We start from the raw sequence: 19,941 nt of genomic DNA, 5'->3' as shown, positions 1-19,941 counted from the left end.
AATTTAATTACATGGATGATTACAGGAATTTCCACACATAATAAAATGCCAGAGAACTATACATACATAATAAACCAATGTCAGTTTCCCAGTCGTGATACTATATGTTACGTAAACTGTAACCACTGAGGGAAACTGCATGCAGGCTAATAGAATTTCTCTGTAATACCTACGTAACTTTTCCTATTAATTCATTAATATTTCAAAGTTTAAATTTCAAAGCATTAATGACATGTGTCAATTATTATTGAGCTATATCATTATATTGTGATGCGATATCCTTTCTATTGCCTTGTTTTGTTAAAATAATGGTAATAAATTCTACAAATACTTTCCAAACTGTTTCACAGACACAAAACAATTGTTCTACAAATAGCATATTTGGTTTCCATACTAAAAAAATTGGGGGCAAAAGGTATTGGGAAAAAATTCTATTTATAGTATCAGCTTTTTGAAAATTCACACTACAGGATCCAGAGAAACCCCTCACATAGAAGTTTGGCTTCTCTGAAATGCAGTACTTGGATGCAATCTCAAAAACGAAAGAATCTCTGTTTGTCTCCAAGGCAAACCATTCAATATCACAGTAATCCAAGTCTATGCCCCAACCAGTAACACTGAAGAATCTGAACAGTTCTATGAGGACCTACAAGATCTTTTAGAACTAACACTCAAAAAAATGTCCTTTTCATTATAGGGGACTGGAATGCAAAAGTAGGAAGTCAAGAAACACCTGGAGTAACAGGCAAATTTGGCCTTGGAATACGGAATGAAGCAGGGCAAAGGCTAATAGAGTTTTGCCACGAGAACACACTGGTCATAGCAAACACCATCTTCCAACTGCACATGGACATCACCAGATGGTCAACACCGAAATCAGATTGATTATATTCTTTGCAGCCACAGATGGAGAAGCTCTATACAGTCAGCAAAACAAGACTGGGAGCTGACTATGGCTCAGATCATGAACTCCTTATTGCCAAATTCAGACTTAAATTGAAGAAAGTAGGGAAAACCGCTAGACCATTCAGGTATGACCTAAATCAAATCCCTTATGATTATACAGTGGAAGTGAGAAATAGATTTAAGGGCCTAGATCTGATAGATAGAGTGCCTGATGAACTATGGAATGAGGTTGGTGACACTGTACAGGAAACAGGGATCAAGACCATCCCCATGGAAAAGAAATGTAAAAAAGCAAAATGGCTGTCTGGGGAGGCCTTACAAATAGCTGTGAAAAGAAGAGAGGTGAAAAGGAAAGATATAAGCATCTAAATGCAGAGTTCCAAAGAATAGCAAGGAGAGATAAGAAAGCCTTCCTCAGCGGTAAATAGAACAGAAATAGAGGAAAGAAATAGAGAAAATAGCAAAGAAATAGAGGAAAACAACAGAATGGGAAAGACTAAAGATCTCTTCAAGAAAATGAGAGATAACAAGGGACCATTTCATGCAAAGATGGGCTCGATAAAGGACAGAAATGGTCTGGAACTAACAGAAGCAGAAGATATTACGAAGAGCTGGCAAGAATACACAGAAAAACTGTACAAAAAAGATCTTCACAACCAAGATAATCACGATGGTGTAATCACTCACCTAGAGCCAGACATCCTGGAATGTGAAGTCAACTGGGCCTTAGGAAGCATCACTATGAACAAAACTAGTGGAGGTGATGGAATTCCAGTTGAGCTGTTTCAAATCCTGAAAGATGATGCTGTGAAAGTGCTACACTCAATATGCCAGCAAGTTTGGAAAACTCAGCAGTGGCCACAGGACTGGAAAAGGTCAGTTTTCATTCCAATCCCAAAGAAAGGCAATGCCAAAGAATGCTCAAACTGCCGCACAACTGCACTCATCTCACACGCTAGTAGAGCAAAGCTCAAAATTCTCCAAGCCAGGCTTCAGGAATACGTGAACCGTGAACATCCAGATGTTCAAGCTGGTTTTAGAAAAGGCAGAAAAACCAGAGATCAAATTGCCAGCATCCACTGGATCATGGAAAAAGCAAGAGAGTTCCAGAAAAACATCTATTTCTGCTTTATCGACTATGCCAAAGCCTTTGACTGTGTGGATCACAATCAACTGTGGAAAATTCTGAAAGAGATGGGAATACCAGACCACCTGACCTGCCACTTGAGAAATCTGTATGTACGTCAGGAAGCAACAGTTAGAACTGGACATGGAACAACAGATTGGTTCCAAATAGGAAAAGGAGTACATCAAGGCTGTATATTGTCACCCTGCTTATTTAACTTCTATGCAGAGTACATCATGAGAAACTCTGGGCTGGAAGAAGCAAAGCTGGAATCAAGATTGCTGGGAGAAATATCAATAACCTCAATTATGCAGATGACACTACCCTTATGGCAGAAAGTGAAGAGGAGCTAAAAAGCCTCTTGATGAAAGTGAACGAGGAGAGTAAAAAAGTTGGCCTATAGCTCAACATTCAGAAAATGAAGATCATGGCATCTGGTCCCATTACTTCATGGGAAATAGATGGGGAAACAGTAGAAACAGTGTCAGACTTTATTTTTTTGGGCTCCCAAATCAGTGCAGACGGTGACTGCAGCCATGAAATTCAAAGACGCTTACTCCTTGGAAGGAAAGTTATGACCAATCTAGACAGCATGTTGAAAAGCAGAGATATTACCTTGCCAACAAGTGTTCATCTGGTCAAGGCTATGGTTTTTCCAGTGGTCGTATCTAGATGTGAAAATTGTACTGTGAAGAAAGCTGAGCACCGGAGAATTGATGTTTTTGAACTGTGGTGTTGGAGAGGACTCTTGAGAGTCCCTTGGACTGCAAGGAGATTCAACCAGTCCATCCTAAAGGAGATCAGTCCTGGGTGTTCTTTGGAAGGACTGATGCTAAAGCTGAAACTCCAGTACTTTGGCCACCTCATGCGAAGAGTTAACTCATTGGAAAAGACTCTGATGCTGGGAGGTATTGGGGGCAGGAGGAGAAGGGGACGACAGAGGATGAGATGGCTGGATGGAAATACTGACTCAATGGACATGAGTTTGGGTGAACTCTGGAGTTGGTGATGGACAGGGAGGCCTGGCGTGCTGCAATTTATGGGGTCGCAAAGAGTCGAACACGACTAAGTGACTGAACTGATGACTACCTGATTTTGTAATTTGGAAAATATTATTCTAATTCATGTCACTTACAAAACTGAGTTGGTGAGAGTGGGGATCAGTGTCAATAATTTTGGAAAGACAATGAAAGCTTCCTGAGCTCCAGTCACTTGACTACAGCCTGCAAATAATAAATTCCTGAAGCTCAAGATAGCTGATCCTTTCCAGAAGGTTTGGTTTATTAACATTATGATACCTGACCTACTTTCTAACATAATCTCCCACAGAAAACAAAAGCTATTCATAGTACATGATGAATAAAGTCTCTGAAAATATACCAGTTGTTTTCAAGGTGATGTAAAGTTTATGAAAGTTCATGTTGGGAGTATATATTTATATATTATATATTTATATATTCTCTCCCACTTTTATCCATTCAAAAATCCTTTGCACTTACTCTAATGCCCATTCACACTGTGAATGTTTAGGTACCTATTTCTCTAGCTAGACAAGAAGCTCAACAATTCATGTAATATCTTATTTTTCTTTGTTTTCACTCCAGGTCAATTATAGTAATGTTAGAGATGCCCAGTGTTTACCAAACAAATAAATGAAAAGGAAATGTCCAGTATGCAAGGCTAGGTCAGTGGTTTTTGATGTCCATGACGGTGGACACTGTTGCACTCTCATAAAGGCAGTCTACACCTTTAAATTCATTTTAGACACAACTGAGCACAAATTCTGAAATGCTCAAAAGTTTTAGGTGAAGCACTGGATATTGATGGAGACATAAGCTTCATAATATAACCTTGTGTGTGTATGTGTGAGTCACTCAGTCATGCCTGAGTCTTTGTGAACCCATGGACTCTAGCTCACCAGGCATCTCTGTCCATGGAATTCTCCAGGCAAGAGTACTGGAATGGGTCGCTATTCCTTTCTCCAGGGCATCTCTTCAACCCAGGGTTTGAATCCAGGTCTCCTAAATTGCAGGCAGATTCTTCATCATCTGAGCCACCAGGGAAGCCCCAATATAACCTTACAGTGAGTAAAACATTCAGTTCAGTTGCTCAGTCGTGTCCGACTCTTTGCAACCCTGTGATTCGCAGCACGCCAGGCCTCCCTGTCCATCACCAATTCCTGGAGTTCACTCAAACTCACATCCATTGAGTCTGTGATGCCATCCAGCCATCTCATCCTCTGTCATCCCCTTCTCTTCCTGCCCTCAATCCCTCCCAGCATCAGAGTCTTTTCCAATGAGTCAAATCTTCGCATGAGGTGGCCAAAGTACTGGAGCTTCAGCTTTAGCATCATTCCTTCCCATGAATATATCAGGACTGATCTCCTTTAGGGTGGACTGGTTGTATCTCCTTGCAGTCCAAGGGACTCTCAGGAGTCTTCTCCAACACCACAGTTCAAAAGCATCAATTATATATATATAATCAAACAGTAGCCCCTCTCCCTCCAACATTCATCAGTTTACTTAAAGAGAGAAAGAATTCTGCTATAACAAATGAGAAAGGACATTCAGGATGTAAATGAGTCAACTCAAATGAAGGATAACTGTTTAGGGGAATTACAGTCATACATTCACAGAAACCAAAGGAAATTGTTGGTGATGTGGAAATGATACCGAAAGGGGTATGTTTTGGTTATTGCTGGCTTTTAAAACATTCTTTAATTAAAAAAAAAAATCATTCTATTATAGCAAATATCACTCGGCTCAAACCCACTGCTTTTTCATTCTTTATTTAAATGTCAATTTCTCAGTGAGAACTTCTCTGATGGCCCTGTTTAAAACTGTAACCATCACTATAAGCATTTTCTTTCTCATTTTTCCCTATTTCACTTTTTTGCCAGAGCACTTATCCTTATTTTACTGCATTATTTTATTTACTCTGTTTTGTCTGTGTCCACCTACACTACCACCATCCATAATGGAAGCTCCATGAGAGCAGGAAGTTTGTCTGTACTGTTCATAGCATTAATCCAAATAGCTAGAAGAAACCCTCACACATGATACTCAATAAATATTTCTGAATAAACACACAAATGTTTATTCTTTAAAATTTCTTAAAATCGCCAGTAAATTATATCAGGCAATTAAATATATATACAGCCATTAAATCTTGACTAGAGTATGAATCAATCAATTAAATTCATTAAAATATACAGAATCACTTTCAATATTTAAAACATTAATTATTGCCCATATATAAATCCTGATATATTTGTATATGTCAATAAAGAATAAAATCATAGCTCTCCCCTCACCAGAAAACTTTTTCAAATGTTTGTCTGTTTAAATGAGTGTTTCTCGAATTTTAGCGTGTATATATATACACATTTATTAAAATGCAGTTTACAATCTATAAGGCTGGGGTGGAGCCTGAATTCTAATAAAAATTCTATTTGTCTGTGGACCAAAATTTGAGTAACTGAGTTAGGGAAATTTTCAGCAGTGTTAAATTGCACATAAATGTAATATTAAAAAAGGATATTTTTGAAAACATTGCATCCGATAAGAAAAAATGTGTTTAAATATATTGGAATGAGTTTAGTAAGGCTACTATTAAGTAACTGAGTATAAGAGTTTGATTTACTGTTTATCACCAAGTGTCTAACAGTTGGTGTTCTTTCACCAAGAGGGAACTCTAATGTGAACTATGGACTGTGGTGATAATGACAACTCCAGTGTGACAAACCAACCCTCTGGTAGGCAACATGTTAGTCAAAGGGAGGCTGTGCATGTATGGGAGTTGGTTTTGCTGTGAACATACAAGTCCTTTAAAAATAAATTATACTGAAAATTTTAAAACACAGCTTACGGAATGAGAAAAAAATATTTGCAAATCATATATTCAATAATGGCTTAATATCCAGAATATATAGATAACTCCTCTGTCCGAGGTCAGGGCGGTGGCCGGGAGGACACATCCCGTGTCCGAGATCAGGGGCGGCCAGGAGAAGCCATAAGCCACCTCGCGCCCGAGGCCAGGGGCAGCAGCTGGGAGAAGCCACCCACACCTGAGGCCAGGGCCAGCAGCCGGGAGGAACAACCCGAGGAGTGGTGGCTGCCAGGCACAGGAGGGCCCTAGAGGAGCAATCCCACGTTGAACGTCAGGCGGTAAGGAGATACCTCTCGTCCAAGGTAAGGAGTAGCAGCTGTGCTTTGCTGGAGCAGCCGTGAAGAGATACCCCACGCCAAGGTAAGAGAAACCCAAGTAAGTGTTGCAAGAGGGCATCAGAGGGCAGACACACTGAAACCATACTCACAGAAAACTAGTCAATCTAATCACACTAGGACCACAGCCTTGTCTAACTCAATGAAACCAAGTCATGCCTGCGGGGCAACCCAAGACGGGTGGGTCATGGTGGAGAGGTCTGACAGAGTGTGGTCCACTAGAGAAGGGAATGGCAAGCCACTTCAGTATTCTTGCCTTGAGAACCCCATGAACGGTATGAAAAGGCAAAATGATAGGATACGAAAAGAGGAACTCCCCAGGTCATTAGGTGTCCAATATGCTACTGGAGATCAGTGGAGAAATAACTCCAGAAAGAATGAAGGGATGGAGCCAAAGCAAAAACAATACCCAGCTGTGGATGTGACTGGTGATAGAAGCAAGGTCCAAAGCTGTAAAGAGCAATATTGCATAGGAACCTGGAATGTCAGGCCCATGAATCAACGCAAATTGGAAGTGGTCAAACAAGAGATGGCAAGGGTGAACGTCGATATTCTAGGAATCAGCAAACTAAAATGGACTGGAATGGGTGAATTTAACTCAGATGTCCATTACATCTACTGCTGTGGGCAGGAATCCCTCAGAAGAAATGGAGTAGCCATCACGGTCAACAAGAGAGTCCGAACTGCAGTACTTGGATGCAATCTCAAAAACGACAGAATGATCTCTGTTCGTCTCCAAGGCAAACTATTCAATATCACAGTTATCCAAGTCTATGCCCCAACCAGTAAAGCTGAAGAAACTGAAGTTGAACAGTTTTATGAAGACCTACAAGACCTTTTAGAACTAACACCCAAAACAGATGTCCTTTTCATTATAGGGGACTGGAATGCAAAGTAGGAAGTCAAGAAACACCTGGAGTAACAGACAACTTTGGCCTTGGAATGCGGAATGAAGCAGGGCAAAGTCTAATAAGAATTTTGCCAAGAAAATGCACTAGTCATAGCAAACAACCTCTTCCAACAACACAAGAGAAGATTCTACACATGAACATCACCAGATGGTCAACACCGAAATCAGATTGATTATATTCTTTGCAGCCACAGATGGAGAAGCTCTATACAGTCAACAAAAACAAGACCAGGAGCTGACTGTGGCTCAGATCATGAACTCCTTATTGCCAAATTCAGACTCAAATTGAAGAAAGTAGGGAAAACCACTAGACCATTCAAGTACAACCTAAATCAAATCCCTTATGATTATACAGTGGAAATGAGAAGTAGATTTAAGGGTCTAATCTGATAGATAGAGTGCCTGATGAACTATGGAATGAGGTTGGTGACACTGTACAGCAGACAGGGATCAAGACCATCCCCATGGAAAAGAAATGTAAAAAAGCAAAATGGCTGTCTGGGGAGGTCTTACAAATAGCTATGAAAAGAAGAGAGGCGAAAAGGAAAGATATAAGCATCTGAATGCAGAGTTCCAAAGAATAGCAAGGAGAGATAAGAAATCCTTCTTCAGTGATCAATGCAAAGAAATAGAGGAAAACAACAGAATGGAAAAGACTAAAGATCTCTTCAAGAAAATGAGAGATAACAAGGGACCATTTCACGAAAAGATGGGCTCGATAAAGGACAGAAATGGTCTGGAACTAACAGAAGCAGAAGATATTAAGAAGAGCTGGCAAGAATACACAGAAAAACTGTACAAAAAAGATCTTCATGACCCAGATAATCACGATGGTGTAATCACTCACCTAGAGCCAGATATCTTGGAATGTGAAGTCAAGTGGGTCTTAGAAAGCATCACTACAAACAAAGCTAGTGGAGGTGATGGAATTCCAGTTGAGCTGTTTCAAATCCTGAAAGATGATGCTGTGAAAGTGCTACACTCAATATGCCAACAAATTTGGGAAACTCAGTAGTGGCCACAGGACTGGAAAAGGTCAGTTTCCATTCCAATCCCAAAGAAAGGCAATGCCAAAGAATGCTCAAACTACCGCACAATTGCACTCCTCTCACATGCTAGTAAAGTAATGCTCAAAATTCTCAAGCCAGGCTTCAGGAATACGTGAACCGTGAACTTCCTGATGTTCAAGCTGGTTTTAGAAAAGGCAGAAAAACCAGAAATCAAATGGCCAACATCCACTGGATCATAGAAAAAGCAAGAGAGTTCCAGAAAAACATCTATTTCTGCTTTATTGAAGCAGAATGCCAAAGCCTTTGACTGTGTGGATCACAATCAACTGTGGAAAATTCTGAAAGAGATGGGAATACCAGACCACCTGACCTGCCTCTTGAGAAATCTGTATGCAGGTCAGGAAGCAACAGTTAGAACTGGACATGGACCAACAGACTGGTTCCAAATAGGAAAAGGAGTACATCAAGGCTGTATATTGACACCCTGCTTATTTAACTTCTATGCAGAGTACATCATGAGAAACGCTGGACTGGAAGAAACACAAGCTGGAATCAAGATTGCTGGGAGAAATATCAATAATCTCAGATATACTGATGACACCACCCTTATGTCAGAAAGTGAAGAGGAGCTAAAAGCCTCTTGATGAAAGTGAAAGAGGAGAGTGAAAAAGTTGGCTTAAAGCTCAACATTCAGAAAACGAAGATCATGGCATCTGGTCCCATCACTTCATGGGAAATAGATGGGGAAACAGTGGAAACAGCGTCAGACTTTATTTTTTTGGTCTCCCAAATCACTGCAGATGGTGACTGCAGCCATGAAATTAAAAGATGCTTACTCCTTGGAAGAAAAGTTATGACCAACCTAGATAGTATACTCAAAAGCAGAGACATTACTTTGCCGACTAAGGTCCTTCTAGTCAAGGCTATGGTTTTTCCAATGGTCATGTATGGATGCAAGAGTTGGACTGTGAATAAGGCTGAGCGCTGAAGAATTGATGCTTTTGAACTGTGATGTTAGAGAAGACTCTTGAGAGTCCCTTGGACTGCAAGGCGATCCAACCAGTCCATTCTGAAGGAGATCAACCCTGGGATTTCTTTGGAAGGAATGATGCTAAAGCTGAAGCTCCAGTACTTTGGCCACCTCATGCAAAGAGTTGACTCATTGGAAAAGATTCTGATGCTGGGAGGGACTGGGGGCAGGAGGAGAAGGGGACGACCCAGGATGAGATGGCTGGATGGCATCACCGACTAATGGACGTGAGTCTGAGTGAACTCCAGGAGTGACTGAACTCAACTGAACTGATAGATAACTCCTACAACTCAACAATGAAAAAGTACACAATCCTTTAAAGAAAAACACAAAGGACTTCAATAGACATTTATCCAAAGAAGACATGTAAATAGCCATTAAACACAAGAAAAGATGATTAAAACTGTTAGTAACTAGAGAAGGACAAAACAAAACCACAGTAAGAGTCTGCTTCATACACATTCTGCTAAGTCGCTTCAGTTGTGTCCAACTCTGTGTGACCCCATAGACAGCAGCCCACCAGGCTCCTCCGTCCCTGGGATTCTCCGGGCAAGAATACTGGAGTGAGTTGCCATTTCCTTCTCCAATGCATGAAAGTGGAAAGTGAAAGTGAAGTTGCTCAGCCGTGTCCGACTCTTAGCGACCCCATGGACTGCAGCCACCAGGCTCCTCTATCCACGGGATTTTCCAGATAAGAGTACTGGAGTGGGGTGCCATTGTCTTCTCTAGAATGGCAATAACTTTAAAAAAGGTGGGAAGGGGAATAAGTATCAGCTAAGTCCAAGATCACCTTTGGGTTATAAGATAAACACTAGGGCTGTAACACAAAACATGATGACTATAGGTAGCATTGCTGTATGGTGTATTTGAAATAAAGAGATTAGATCCTAAGTGTTCTCATTACAAAGAAAAAAGGTTTTTTCGCCTTCTTATTTTTGTACCTATCCTAAGCTCCCTAATATTGCAATTTGCTCTCCATTTTTTATCTCCTTTACTTTACTCTATAGTTTCTCCTACAAAATACATCATTTACCACCTTCTGCCACACTCTATAATATATATACACACAAACACACACGTTCTGTGTGACTTTTGTCTTCTCTACTTCTCTTGCTCATTCTTGATGGAGTCTTGAATATGTTATCAGTCTTTCCAAATTCTCTCTGACATTTGTGTTCTATTTCATTAATTTGTATTGCAAGCTAATTAATTTCTAATGTAAGAATTGAAGTACATAAAATTTTCACTAAGCACTTTCTTATCTAAATGTCATAGGTTTTTTATTGCATTATTATTATTATTTATTTAAAACATATTCTAGCTTTTACTATAATTTTTTGGGGGGCGCCATGGGTTATTAACCATGTTTTTCTTCTAAGTAACAGGGATTTTTCTAGTTTTTGCCTTAGAAATGATTTCCAGATTAATTCAAAGGATTAATCCATGTCACTTTAATCCACTTAAAATTACTGATATTTACTTAGTGTTTAATAATTTTGTATGTACTTGAAATAGATGTCTGCAGTTGAGAAATACAGATTAATACAAGTGCCCATAAGTTCAGATTATTAAATAATTATGCTGGTCAAATATCCTGTATCTTTGCTAATCACAGTTCAGAATTAAATTATTTTGAGTTTCCCTGAGATACTCTTAGTTGTGTACCAACAATAAATATCCTAATTGGAATATATAGGAAAACAAAAACGTGACAGTTTTGTAAGGAGCCTCTAAACCAATGGGAAAAAACTGTTTAAGATTTCAGATTTCTCAGATACACAAATCACTTTATTTTTGACTATGTTCTGTATTTTATAATATTTTATATCATAAAATAAAAAGTAATATTTCAACTTTCAGCCAAATTTCGCTTTCTGAGCCTATACTACTACGGAAAATTAAAGCCACAGATACTTTGATTTATAAAAGATTATTTTATTTTCCTCCATCAGAAATAGTCTATGTCTTTAAGAAATAGAAACTCCAGTACTTTGGCCACCTCATGCGAAGAGTTGACTCATTGGAAAAGACTCTGATGCTGGGAGGGATTGGGGACAGGAGGAGAAGGGGACGACAGGATGAGATGGCTGGATGGCATCACCGACTCAATGGATATGAGTTTGGGTGAACTCCAGGAATTGGTGATGGACAGGGAGGCCTGGCATGCTGCAGTTCATGGGGTCGCAATGAGTCGGACACGACTGAGCAACTGAACTGAATTGATATAAAAAGAAATCACGTTCATGTAATAAGATCCAATATTGAAATGTGGGTTTTTTTGTTTTTTTAAGGTTTGCTGTAACTTGGTTATTTTTTCTAAGGAGCTGAAAAAATATTCTTCTTATGTAATATTGTGAACTAATTCACCTTTTTACTCCAGTATTACTGATATCATAGCCCATTCAAATCATAGAGAGACTGGGAAATTAGTTCACCAAAAAGCACCTTCTGATACAACTTTCTCTCCAAAGGCTTATAATGATTTTTGTCTTTAGTTTTCCATACAAAAGAGCTACCAAGACGACAAATTCCAGTGCATTTCTCTGACCCTCTCAGTATATCAGTATCCCCTTCCAAGCACAGATAGAAGATGCCTAGAGATATTCATAACATTATTATCTAAGCACAAAGAGTAAAGTTCAGCCAGAAATAAAATGTTACTGTAAACACTGAAAAAAATGCATTAAATCATATCTTGGGAAAGATATAAATTGGCAACATTACAAATAAAATTCAAGAGCATAATATCTGTTCTATTTGACTGATAACCTAACAAATTTGTGAGATACTCATATGAAAATGACAATGAAGAAAATGGAAAAACATTCGATGCAGAAAATGACTAAAATGCAGTAAAAAATATTCATAAGATACAGATAAATATTAATTAAGAATATACAATTAGCCAAACAGTTTTGCTTGGTTTCTATATAAGTAACAATGAATATTATAAGACATAATCCACAATTGAGGAAACAGTTATTGGATAGAAACAAGACTTGTACATCAATAAGATCTTTGGTTTTCCTAAGATTCAGCTGTACATAGAGGTGGTATGGTACTATAGCTTTGGCAAAGCAGTGAATCATAAACCAAAGTACCTGAAAACTTGGATCAACTCTGCCAGTGCCAATTTTATGAAATTTGACCTAATCTCAGCCATTCTTGTCAGCAGCTTTATCCATGGAATTCACTAATAATTAATACCTTTCCCCCTTACCCCTTGGGTTTCTGTGACGACCAATTGGAGATTAATAGATAAAAGGGCCTTGAATGTTGAAAGTTGTAAATAAACATGAGCTCTTATTATACTGAAGTTGTTCTTGTGATTCCAGATTTGGTTTCAAGAGGCAAAAAATAAAAAAGATCAAACTGAAACACACTAGCCCTGAAATTATTACTAGTGATAGTGGAATAATTTGTCAGCCTCCATTTTGACAATTTGTATTCCCCTCATTTGCAATGAAATGAGGCAACAATGGACTCTGTTGCACCATTGCACAGACTTCCCTGGATGAGCACACAAGGCCCATATAGCTAAGGATGGTTTAATAGGTGCTGTTTATTACAAGTTGATCTCTTATAACAATATTACACCGCTGATATATATTTCCCTTAGGAGATAATTTTATACACTATCTGGATATTGATTTTTTTTAAATCCACTTCTCCCAGATCATAATTGACTCAAGGGAAAGATAATTGCCAGAAATACATCAAAGCATCAAGGCTCGTCAGCCCTGCATGAGTTGGCATTGATGGATGTTTGGCTTGTCTTCTTCTCCAAAATTTATTTCATGAAGAAAATACATGTTTCAATTCAGTTTGTCTTTGAAGACATCTATTTGCCAGTTAACCTCCAATTCTTCACACACAAACACAAAGTCACTGACTAGTTTCAAATGACTAAAGTAAATTAAGTATTGCATTTAGAATCATTAAAATGTATTTGAATGGTTAAACCACCTTACTTGCCTAGGCTTCTCCAATTATTCTCTGTATTTTTCAAAAATGAGCCCACTGCAGGGAAGGAGGCTGTAGAGATAAAGATGGCAGGACGGAAGCAGAACACATGCACTCACCACAGATGAAAGGAGTCTCATCTGAATTATCAGCACAGTCATTCACAAAATCACATAGCTTGTCCTTGGCAACGCAGTGCTTGTTAGCGCACGTGAATTCCTGAGCAGTGCATGTTCTGTTTGCGCTTAGAAGTGGGGAACAATCTTGAAAGGAAATATCATCCACTGCTACATCTCCTATGTAACTGATACCACGTTTTGCCCTGAAGATAATCTTCAAAAGAAAAAAATAAAACAACTAAAAAAAACAGCATCAGTAGACTGAATCAAAACCTGGGAGACTGGGATAAATGTACGTATACTATCGATGCTGTTGTGGTTTAGTTGCTAAGTCATGTCGACTGTTTTGCTACCCATGGACTTCTCTGTCCGTGGGAGTTCTCAGGCAAGAATACTGGAGTGGGGAGCCTTTTCCTTCTCCAGGTGATCTTCCCAACCCAGGGGTCAAACTCATGTCTCCTGCACTGGCAGGGGGATTTTTTTTTACCACTGAGCCACCTCAGCTTGGACACACTTTTGATACTACGTATAAAATAGATAACTAATGTGAATCTACAGTATAACACAGGGAATTCTACTCAATGCTCTGCAATGACCTAATTGGGAAGAAAATCCAAAACTGAGGGGACATATATATACATACATATAGCTGATTCACTTTGCTTTATGGTAGAAACTAACACAACGTTGTAAAGCAATGCCTTCTAATAAAAATTGTTTAAAAATTTAAACATAGAATTCAAAACCTGGGACAAACAGTAAATACAGTACAGAAGAACATAGGGCTTGAATCTGATAGAAATGATCCTGCAATCCGTATGACAAAACTGACCCAGGAAGTTTGAGGGACATTGAAGATCTGTACCATACCCAACACATAAGAATGTGTGAGTAGCAACACTGTTGCCTCTTGTCTAGATTTTTGAAGATGGGGCCTAAGAAACTGGCAGGAGTCACCTGTCGCTGCTGCCTCTGTAAATCTCAGGGCCAAAACAAGACCTGTGCACTGGAGACCCTCAACGAACATAGATAGGAGGCCAACCAGGTGACAGAATGTACCTAGAGACGGAAGATACAAGCATACTTTTTTTTTTTTATTTTATCCACTTCTTACCATTTTTCTGATCTATTCAACTCGACTAGTATTTATCAAAAACATACCAAACCTCAAAACTATGAATTTTTAAAAAATTGGCCACCTCTTTGGACTTGAAATAATTGTTATTTGCCTTTGATTAATGGATGTTATGAACAAAATTCTTAAGTGTGTCACTGTTGGTCAGTGAGATATCACTTCTATGGATTTTGATAGACATGATGGAAAATAGGAGCAACAGTATTCACTAAAATTTTCCAAGTGAAACTAATTCAGATAGTTTTTATTAAATTTGTCTACAAGCTAAATATGTATTTGTGTGTTAACAGGAAATAGTCATATATTTTAAAGCAAACTTAGGACAATTAGAGATGAGTTAATAAAAAATACCTATGTATTGTCATCAAACTCACAAACATCTTTTTACCAAATCTAAACAACTATTATTCTTGAAAGAAGTAATTAGTTTTTCCTTAAGATATGATATATTTTTATACTATTATATGAAAAACCTAGGTGTTTTCCTTTAAAGATAATAACTGAAAATTCACATCTTTTACATTATAAAAAATATACATTTTTATGTACAATAAATTCATGTATCAAAGTTACATAAAAGGAAAAAATTACTTTTTTCATAGCAGTTGTACTGGAAAAGAAAAATAAATTTGTAAGATATATTAAGATCTTGGCTGTGGTTAAGAAGAGGTGAAATTAGAATTATAAAGACAACATTTTTATAAGAAAAATTAAGTCCAAGACAAATGGATACATAAACTGAAACAGGTATTCAATTACTGGATTATCTGAACTCTTAAATACATAATGCATTGCTTCTGATTAAGAAATTATATAATTCTAAAAATACTTCAATATTCATTTATTTGTCATCCTGTAGATACAACCTTAGGTACTTTGCCATAATCCAATGGTCAAATTATCACTTACATGTCAATGCTCCACACAATGTTGGTTAAGATTCCATAGACTTTAATACTGAATGTCACTAAACATTTTTTAAAGCACAAGCATATTTTTTCTAGTAAAATAAAAGTTGGGACAATTATTTTATAAAACATAGGAAGCAATAAAGCATGGCATCTGTATTATGGACTTGCACTTGACCTGCCTGTACTTAAAGCCTATCACTGCCTTTGTGTAGTTATATAAATAGGGCAAGTTACCCAACTTCTAAGTATTTCTATATTCTAATCTATAAAATGGAGATGATAATAGTAAGTCCCTTAAAACATTACAGGAATAAATTTTTTATTCATAGAAGAGTACTTAGCATTTAGTAAGTGCTATGTACATGATTGCTCTAGTTATAAAATTATTATAATTAAAGATTATGATTAAATTGTGGTTCTTAAATATAACTCTGAAAATGACCCAGTGCTGACTCAGTATATAATTTCTAAAAATACTATATACTTCTACTCAAAGGTTAAGGGCAGTAATGTTTCTGATGATAAAGACAATGATACTGTTAAAATGGAAGAACAGTGGACAATATATATGCTCCATCACTATTTCTCCAGTGCATAGTAATGTGCCTTCCTGCACATAGTAGGTTCTTAATATGCTTTTATTGAAGGAATGAGTGAATCACATTGAATATCAAATATTAACACACCATTAAAATTTCACCTTAAGATTCAAACCACACGAGCATATTCCTCTGCAAATTCCAATATATGAAAAATTAAATTTCAGAAAGACTAAATTAATAATTGATTCCTCTGCTTAAATCCCTCTTAATGTTGTTTTGAACAAGATTTTACTCGGCAAATATTCTACTTGCACAGAATAGTTAAGAATCCACTGCCTGAAGTGGAAGCTGACACCTGGCAGCAGCTGAACCCTCTACATGTTCTTGCTGATGATCCTTCTTGCCTCTGTTAAAAGGTCCTGAAGGTTAAACAGGTAGAACCCTTTAATAATAAATTTCACACAGTGCAAGGCCACTATATTGCTGTCCAATCTTTCTTATTCTCAAGTTGAACTTATTTCTTGTCCATTTTCTAAATTATCTACAAATGAACCTTCAGAAAACTAAGTTCCAGCAAGATGGATTTATTATACCTAACATTCTAAGAAATTGGGGATAATGCTGAATCGATGCCTTTATTTATTTATTTTAAAATGTTACATTTTTTTAAAGTCTTTATTGAATTTTTTTTACAATACTGCTTCTGTTTTGTGTTTGGCTTTCTGGCCAGGAGGCATGCGGGATCTTAGCTCCCCTACCAGGGATTGAAACCACACCACCTGCATTAGAAGACGAAGTCTTAACCATTGAACAACCAGGGAAGTTACAAGTATCAGTGCCTTACAAGAGCTATACCTAGCCTGTGCTTCCATTGGAGCCGAAATGGGCTCATCTATCAAATATGGCACATGACTGCAGATACAGTTACTGAATATTCACAGCTGATTTAACTACATTTACTGTTATAAAGCAGAGAAGGCAATGGCACCCCACTCCAGTACTCTTGCCTGGAAAAATCCCATGGACGGAGGAGCCTGGTAGGCTGTGGTCCATTGGGTCGCTAAGAGTCGGACTCAACTGGGCAACTTCACTTTCACTTTTCAGTTGCATGTACTGGAGAAGGAAATGGCAACCCACTCCAGCGTTCTTGCCTGGAGAATCCCAGGGACGGGGGAGCCTGGTGGGAGGCCATCTATGGGGTCGCACAGAGTTGGACACGACTGAAGTGACTTAGCAGCAGCAGCTGTTATATAGAGGACTGGAAATGCAATCATTAGCAAAGACAGTATACCATCCATAGATACATGGTGTAAATTCAAAGAATTCAGGCTTGTGCAGTTAAAACTAAGAAAAAATGACATAAATGGCTCTGTATTCTCACTTTCCCATATCCAATCTAAATCTTAACTGTTAAGCATTATCATCCAATAAATATCCCTTCACGTGACAAAACAAAGCTCCAAAAGCAAAAGTCACACATCCTAGGAGCTCTTTTTTTGCCAGATAATCCATAAAAAATAAAATTCACATTAAATATCTTGTCATGTAATTACTTTCGGTTTAAATGTTTTAATCTAGGTATCCTTGGTTCTTTTCCTTTACTTTTAGGTCTTATCCTAATATTATTATATTTTACATGATGACAAATACAGCATCACACAATTTTGTGCTTCCCAAAATATTTTTCAGTCACGTAAACCTGTTTTCTCTAATAAGGTTCAACAATGCAGTGTACTTTCAAAGGTCTCTCTAATCAGGTTTGAAATAAATGAAGGTAATTACTCTACAGTCTCTGAGAATATATTTGCAAAATAGAGTGGTGTATGAGACTGTGGAGGTATGATGGTTGTCACTAATATTAAATATTCCTAGAAATATGGTTGTCTCATTAGGAACAAAATTAGGGCAGTCCAGAACTGCAAATTCCTTATGGAAAATGCTCTATGGAATGGTAAGCATTCATGTAACATATCAGAATGGGAATGAGAGACAGAAGACAGGGGTAGAGGAAATAAAGAAAAAAATCAACAAAACTCAATCATTATCTTAACACTTGGATTACAAACCTGTATATGGGAATGAACACCTAAAAACAACTCCACTTTTTTCCACTGTGCACCTTGCTGTCCACTTTGAGCCCACAGTTTAGAAGTAACATTGTCTTTCTTGCTGAGTACCTGCAGAGATAAATCAAGTAAGAAGTATTGAAACATTGTGCCTTGATAAATTTTAAACATGTAGAATTTTCCCAGTATTTCTTTTAATTTTAATGTCAACATGAATCCCTGAGAGAAAAGCTCAGACATTTTTCATTAGATATCTTTGTTTTCTAGAACAGCACTGAGTCCCCCAGGGTACCTTACTAGCTCTGTGTAATAAAGTTGTGCACCAATATCTGTCAGTCAAGTCTGAAGGTATCTGGGCACCATTTAATTACGAATTCTTAACTACCTTACCTTTTAAAATCTGACAGCAGGAACAACTGGAAGTCTCAATATTGAATAACATTCATGTAGTCACATGAAAAGCACAGGATTATTTACTGAAACATAATTTTGAGAATGACCTTGTGTTCAGTGGGGATGGTGAAATTACAGTGGAAGCCAATTCAGTTCCAACAACATGTATGGGTGATACAAGCAGGCATCTTCTTATCTAAGCCAGTAAGAGTTCCCCACCCAATAAACTCTCACCAGTCCTACTGGGTAGCGGGGTGGTTCCTAGGTGGCAATAGTGGTAAAGAACCCACACGCCAATGCAAGAGTCTTAAGAGACACGGGTTCGATCCCTGGGTCAGGAAGATCCCCTGGAGGAGGACATGGTAACCCACTCCAGTATTCTTGCCTGGAGAATTCCATGGACCGAGGAGCCTGGTGGGCTATGGTCCATAGTGTTGTAAAGAGTCAGACACAACTGACACGACTTAGAACATTCACACGAGTACTACTGGGCCTTCATTCTAAAGGCAAACTGAGACTCAGCAGATAAATAATCATGGCTCTTCATTTAGATGACACAAAAAAAGCCATCAAGGGAGTAACTGAGAAGAATAGTTTCACATTTTAAAATAACTGAATTAGATGATGTGTTTAATTATATCACGACATTACTTTTTAACAATACAAATATGTACAATGGAATTATTATTCACATAAAGGTGTGGGAAGGTTTTGGTTTTTGAGAGTGAAGTTAATTTTGAATGCTTTCATCACTGATTTTTAAAGATGTTAAATAGAAATGGTTATTTTTACAAAGTTAGAGTTTTCAGAGTCATATAAAAATTAGTATGCAGCTAGCAATAATACCACTAAATTTTTGGTCTGTAAAATTCAAGCTGAATTTTAAACATATTAAAGTCAAGAAAACAGAATTTCTAAAAAATGTAAAAAATCATTTTTGAAGGATACTAAAATGAGTGTATATGAAATAGGTATTCTTTGTATGAATATTGCTATACATACAGATCACTAAAGAAAACTGTGTTCATATAACATAGTACCAACATTTAATGTCCTTTTATCCAGCCATGCACAAAAATATGGATTATATGTATTACCACTGTAATTATTTGATAATTAATTGCCTATAAAATTTAAGGCTGTTTTATAATTTTTCACCTACTAATGTAAAATTAAATTTAAAAAAAAATGAAAGTCTATTTTAGACAATTAATCTCAACCACAAAATACACCCGGTTAATAATTCTCATTTTTCTGATGGAAACCCTGTAGTCAGTTGTATTGATTTTTTTCTCTAAAACAATTTTTAAAGAATCAGTGTAACGCAAAGGTAAGTTATAACTTCAATCCACAAGCCTATTTCGATGTTTCCAGGTTATTATATGCACACATACATATACACAAACAAGCTTACTCTTTAACTGTTTTTGGTGGGAAGTCTCATCTATAATAAATAAAACTATTCTTCCAAAATTGATTTATAAATTTAACATATTTCCAATTAAAAAAGTAACATCATTTTTAAAATAAGATATGTTTATCTAATTTTGGGGGATATAGTACTTAATATTGCCAGAAAAATCCTAGAAAAATACTAAAATTACATC

The 19,941-nt window shown here is 37.4% G+C and overlaps 1 protein-coding gene across 1 annotated transcript in view; it reads right to left on the bottom strand.

The window, feature by feature from the left end:
- Positions 1–19,941, bottom strand: part of MALRD1 (MAM and LDL receptor class A domain containing 1) — a 597,692-nt gene that overhangs the window by 370,446 nt on the left and 207,305 nt on the right. Inside the window, exons 23-24 of the mRNA XM_005687912.3 lie at positions 17,942–18,052; positions 13,288–13,501 (exon numbers count right to left, since the gene is read on the bottom strand). Of these exons, the coding sequence (XP_005687969.3) occupies positions 13,288–13,501; positions 17,942–18,052 (325 nt within the window). The remainder of the gene's footprint in view (positions 1–13,287; positions 13,502–17,941; positions 18,053–19,941) is intronic.

The sequence above is a fragment of the Capra hircus genome, chromosome 13 (genome assembly GCF_001704415.2).
Source record: "Capra hircus breed San Clemente chromosome 13, ASM170441v1, whole genome shotgun sequence".
NCBI classification, from domain to species: domain Eukaryota; kingdom Metazoa; phylum Chordata; class Mammalia; order Artiodactyla; family Bovidae; genus Capra; species Capra hircus.
The sequence above is the reverse complement of the archived record's forward strand: the minus strand, read 5'-3'. Positions and strand labels throughout refer to the sequence as shown.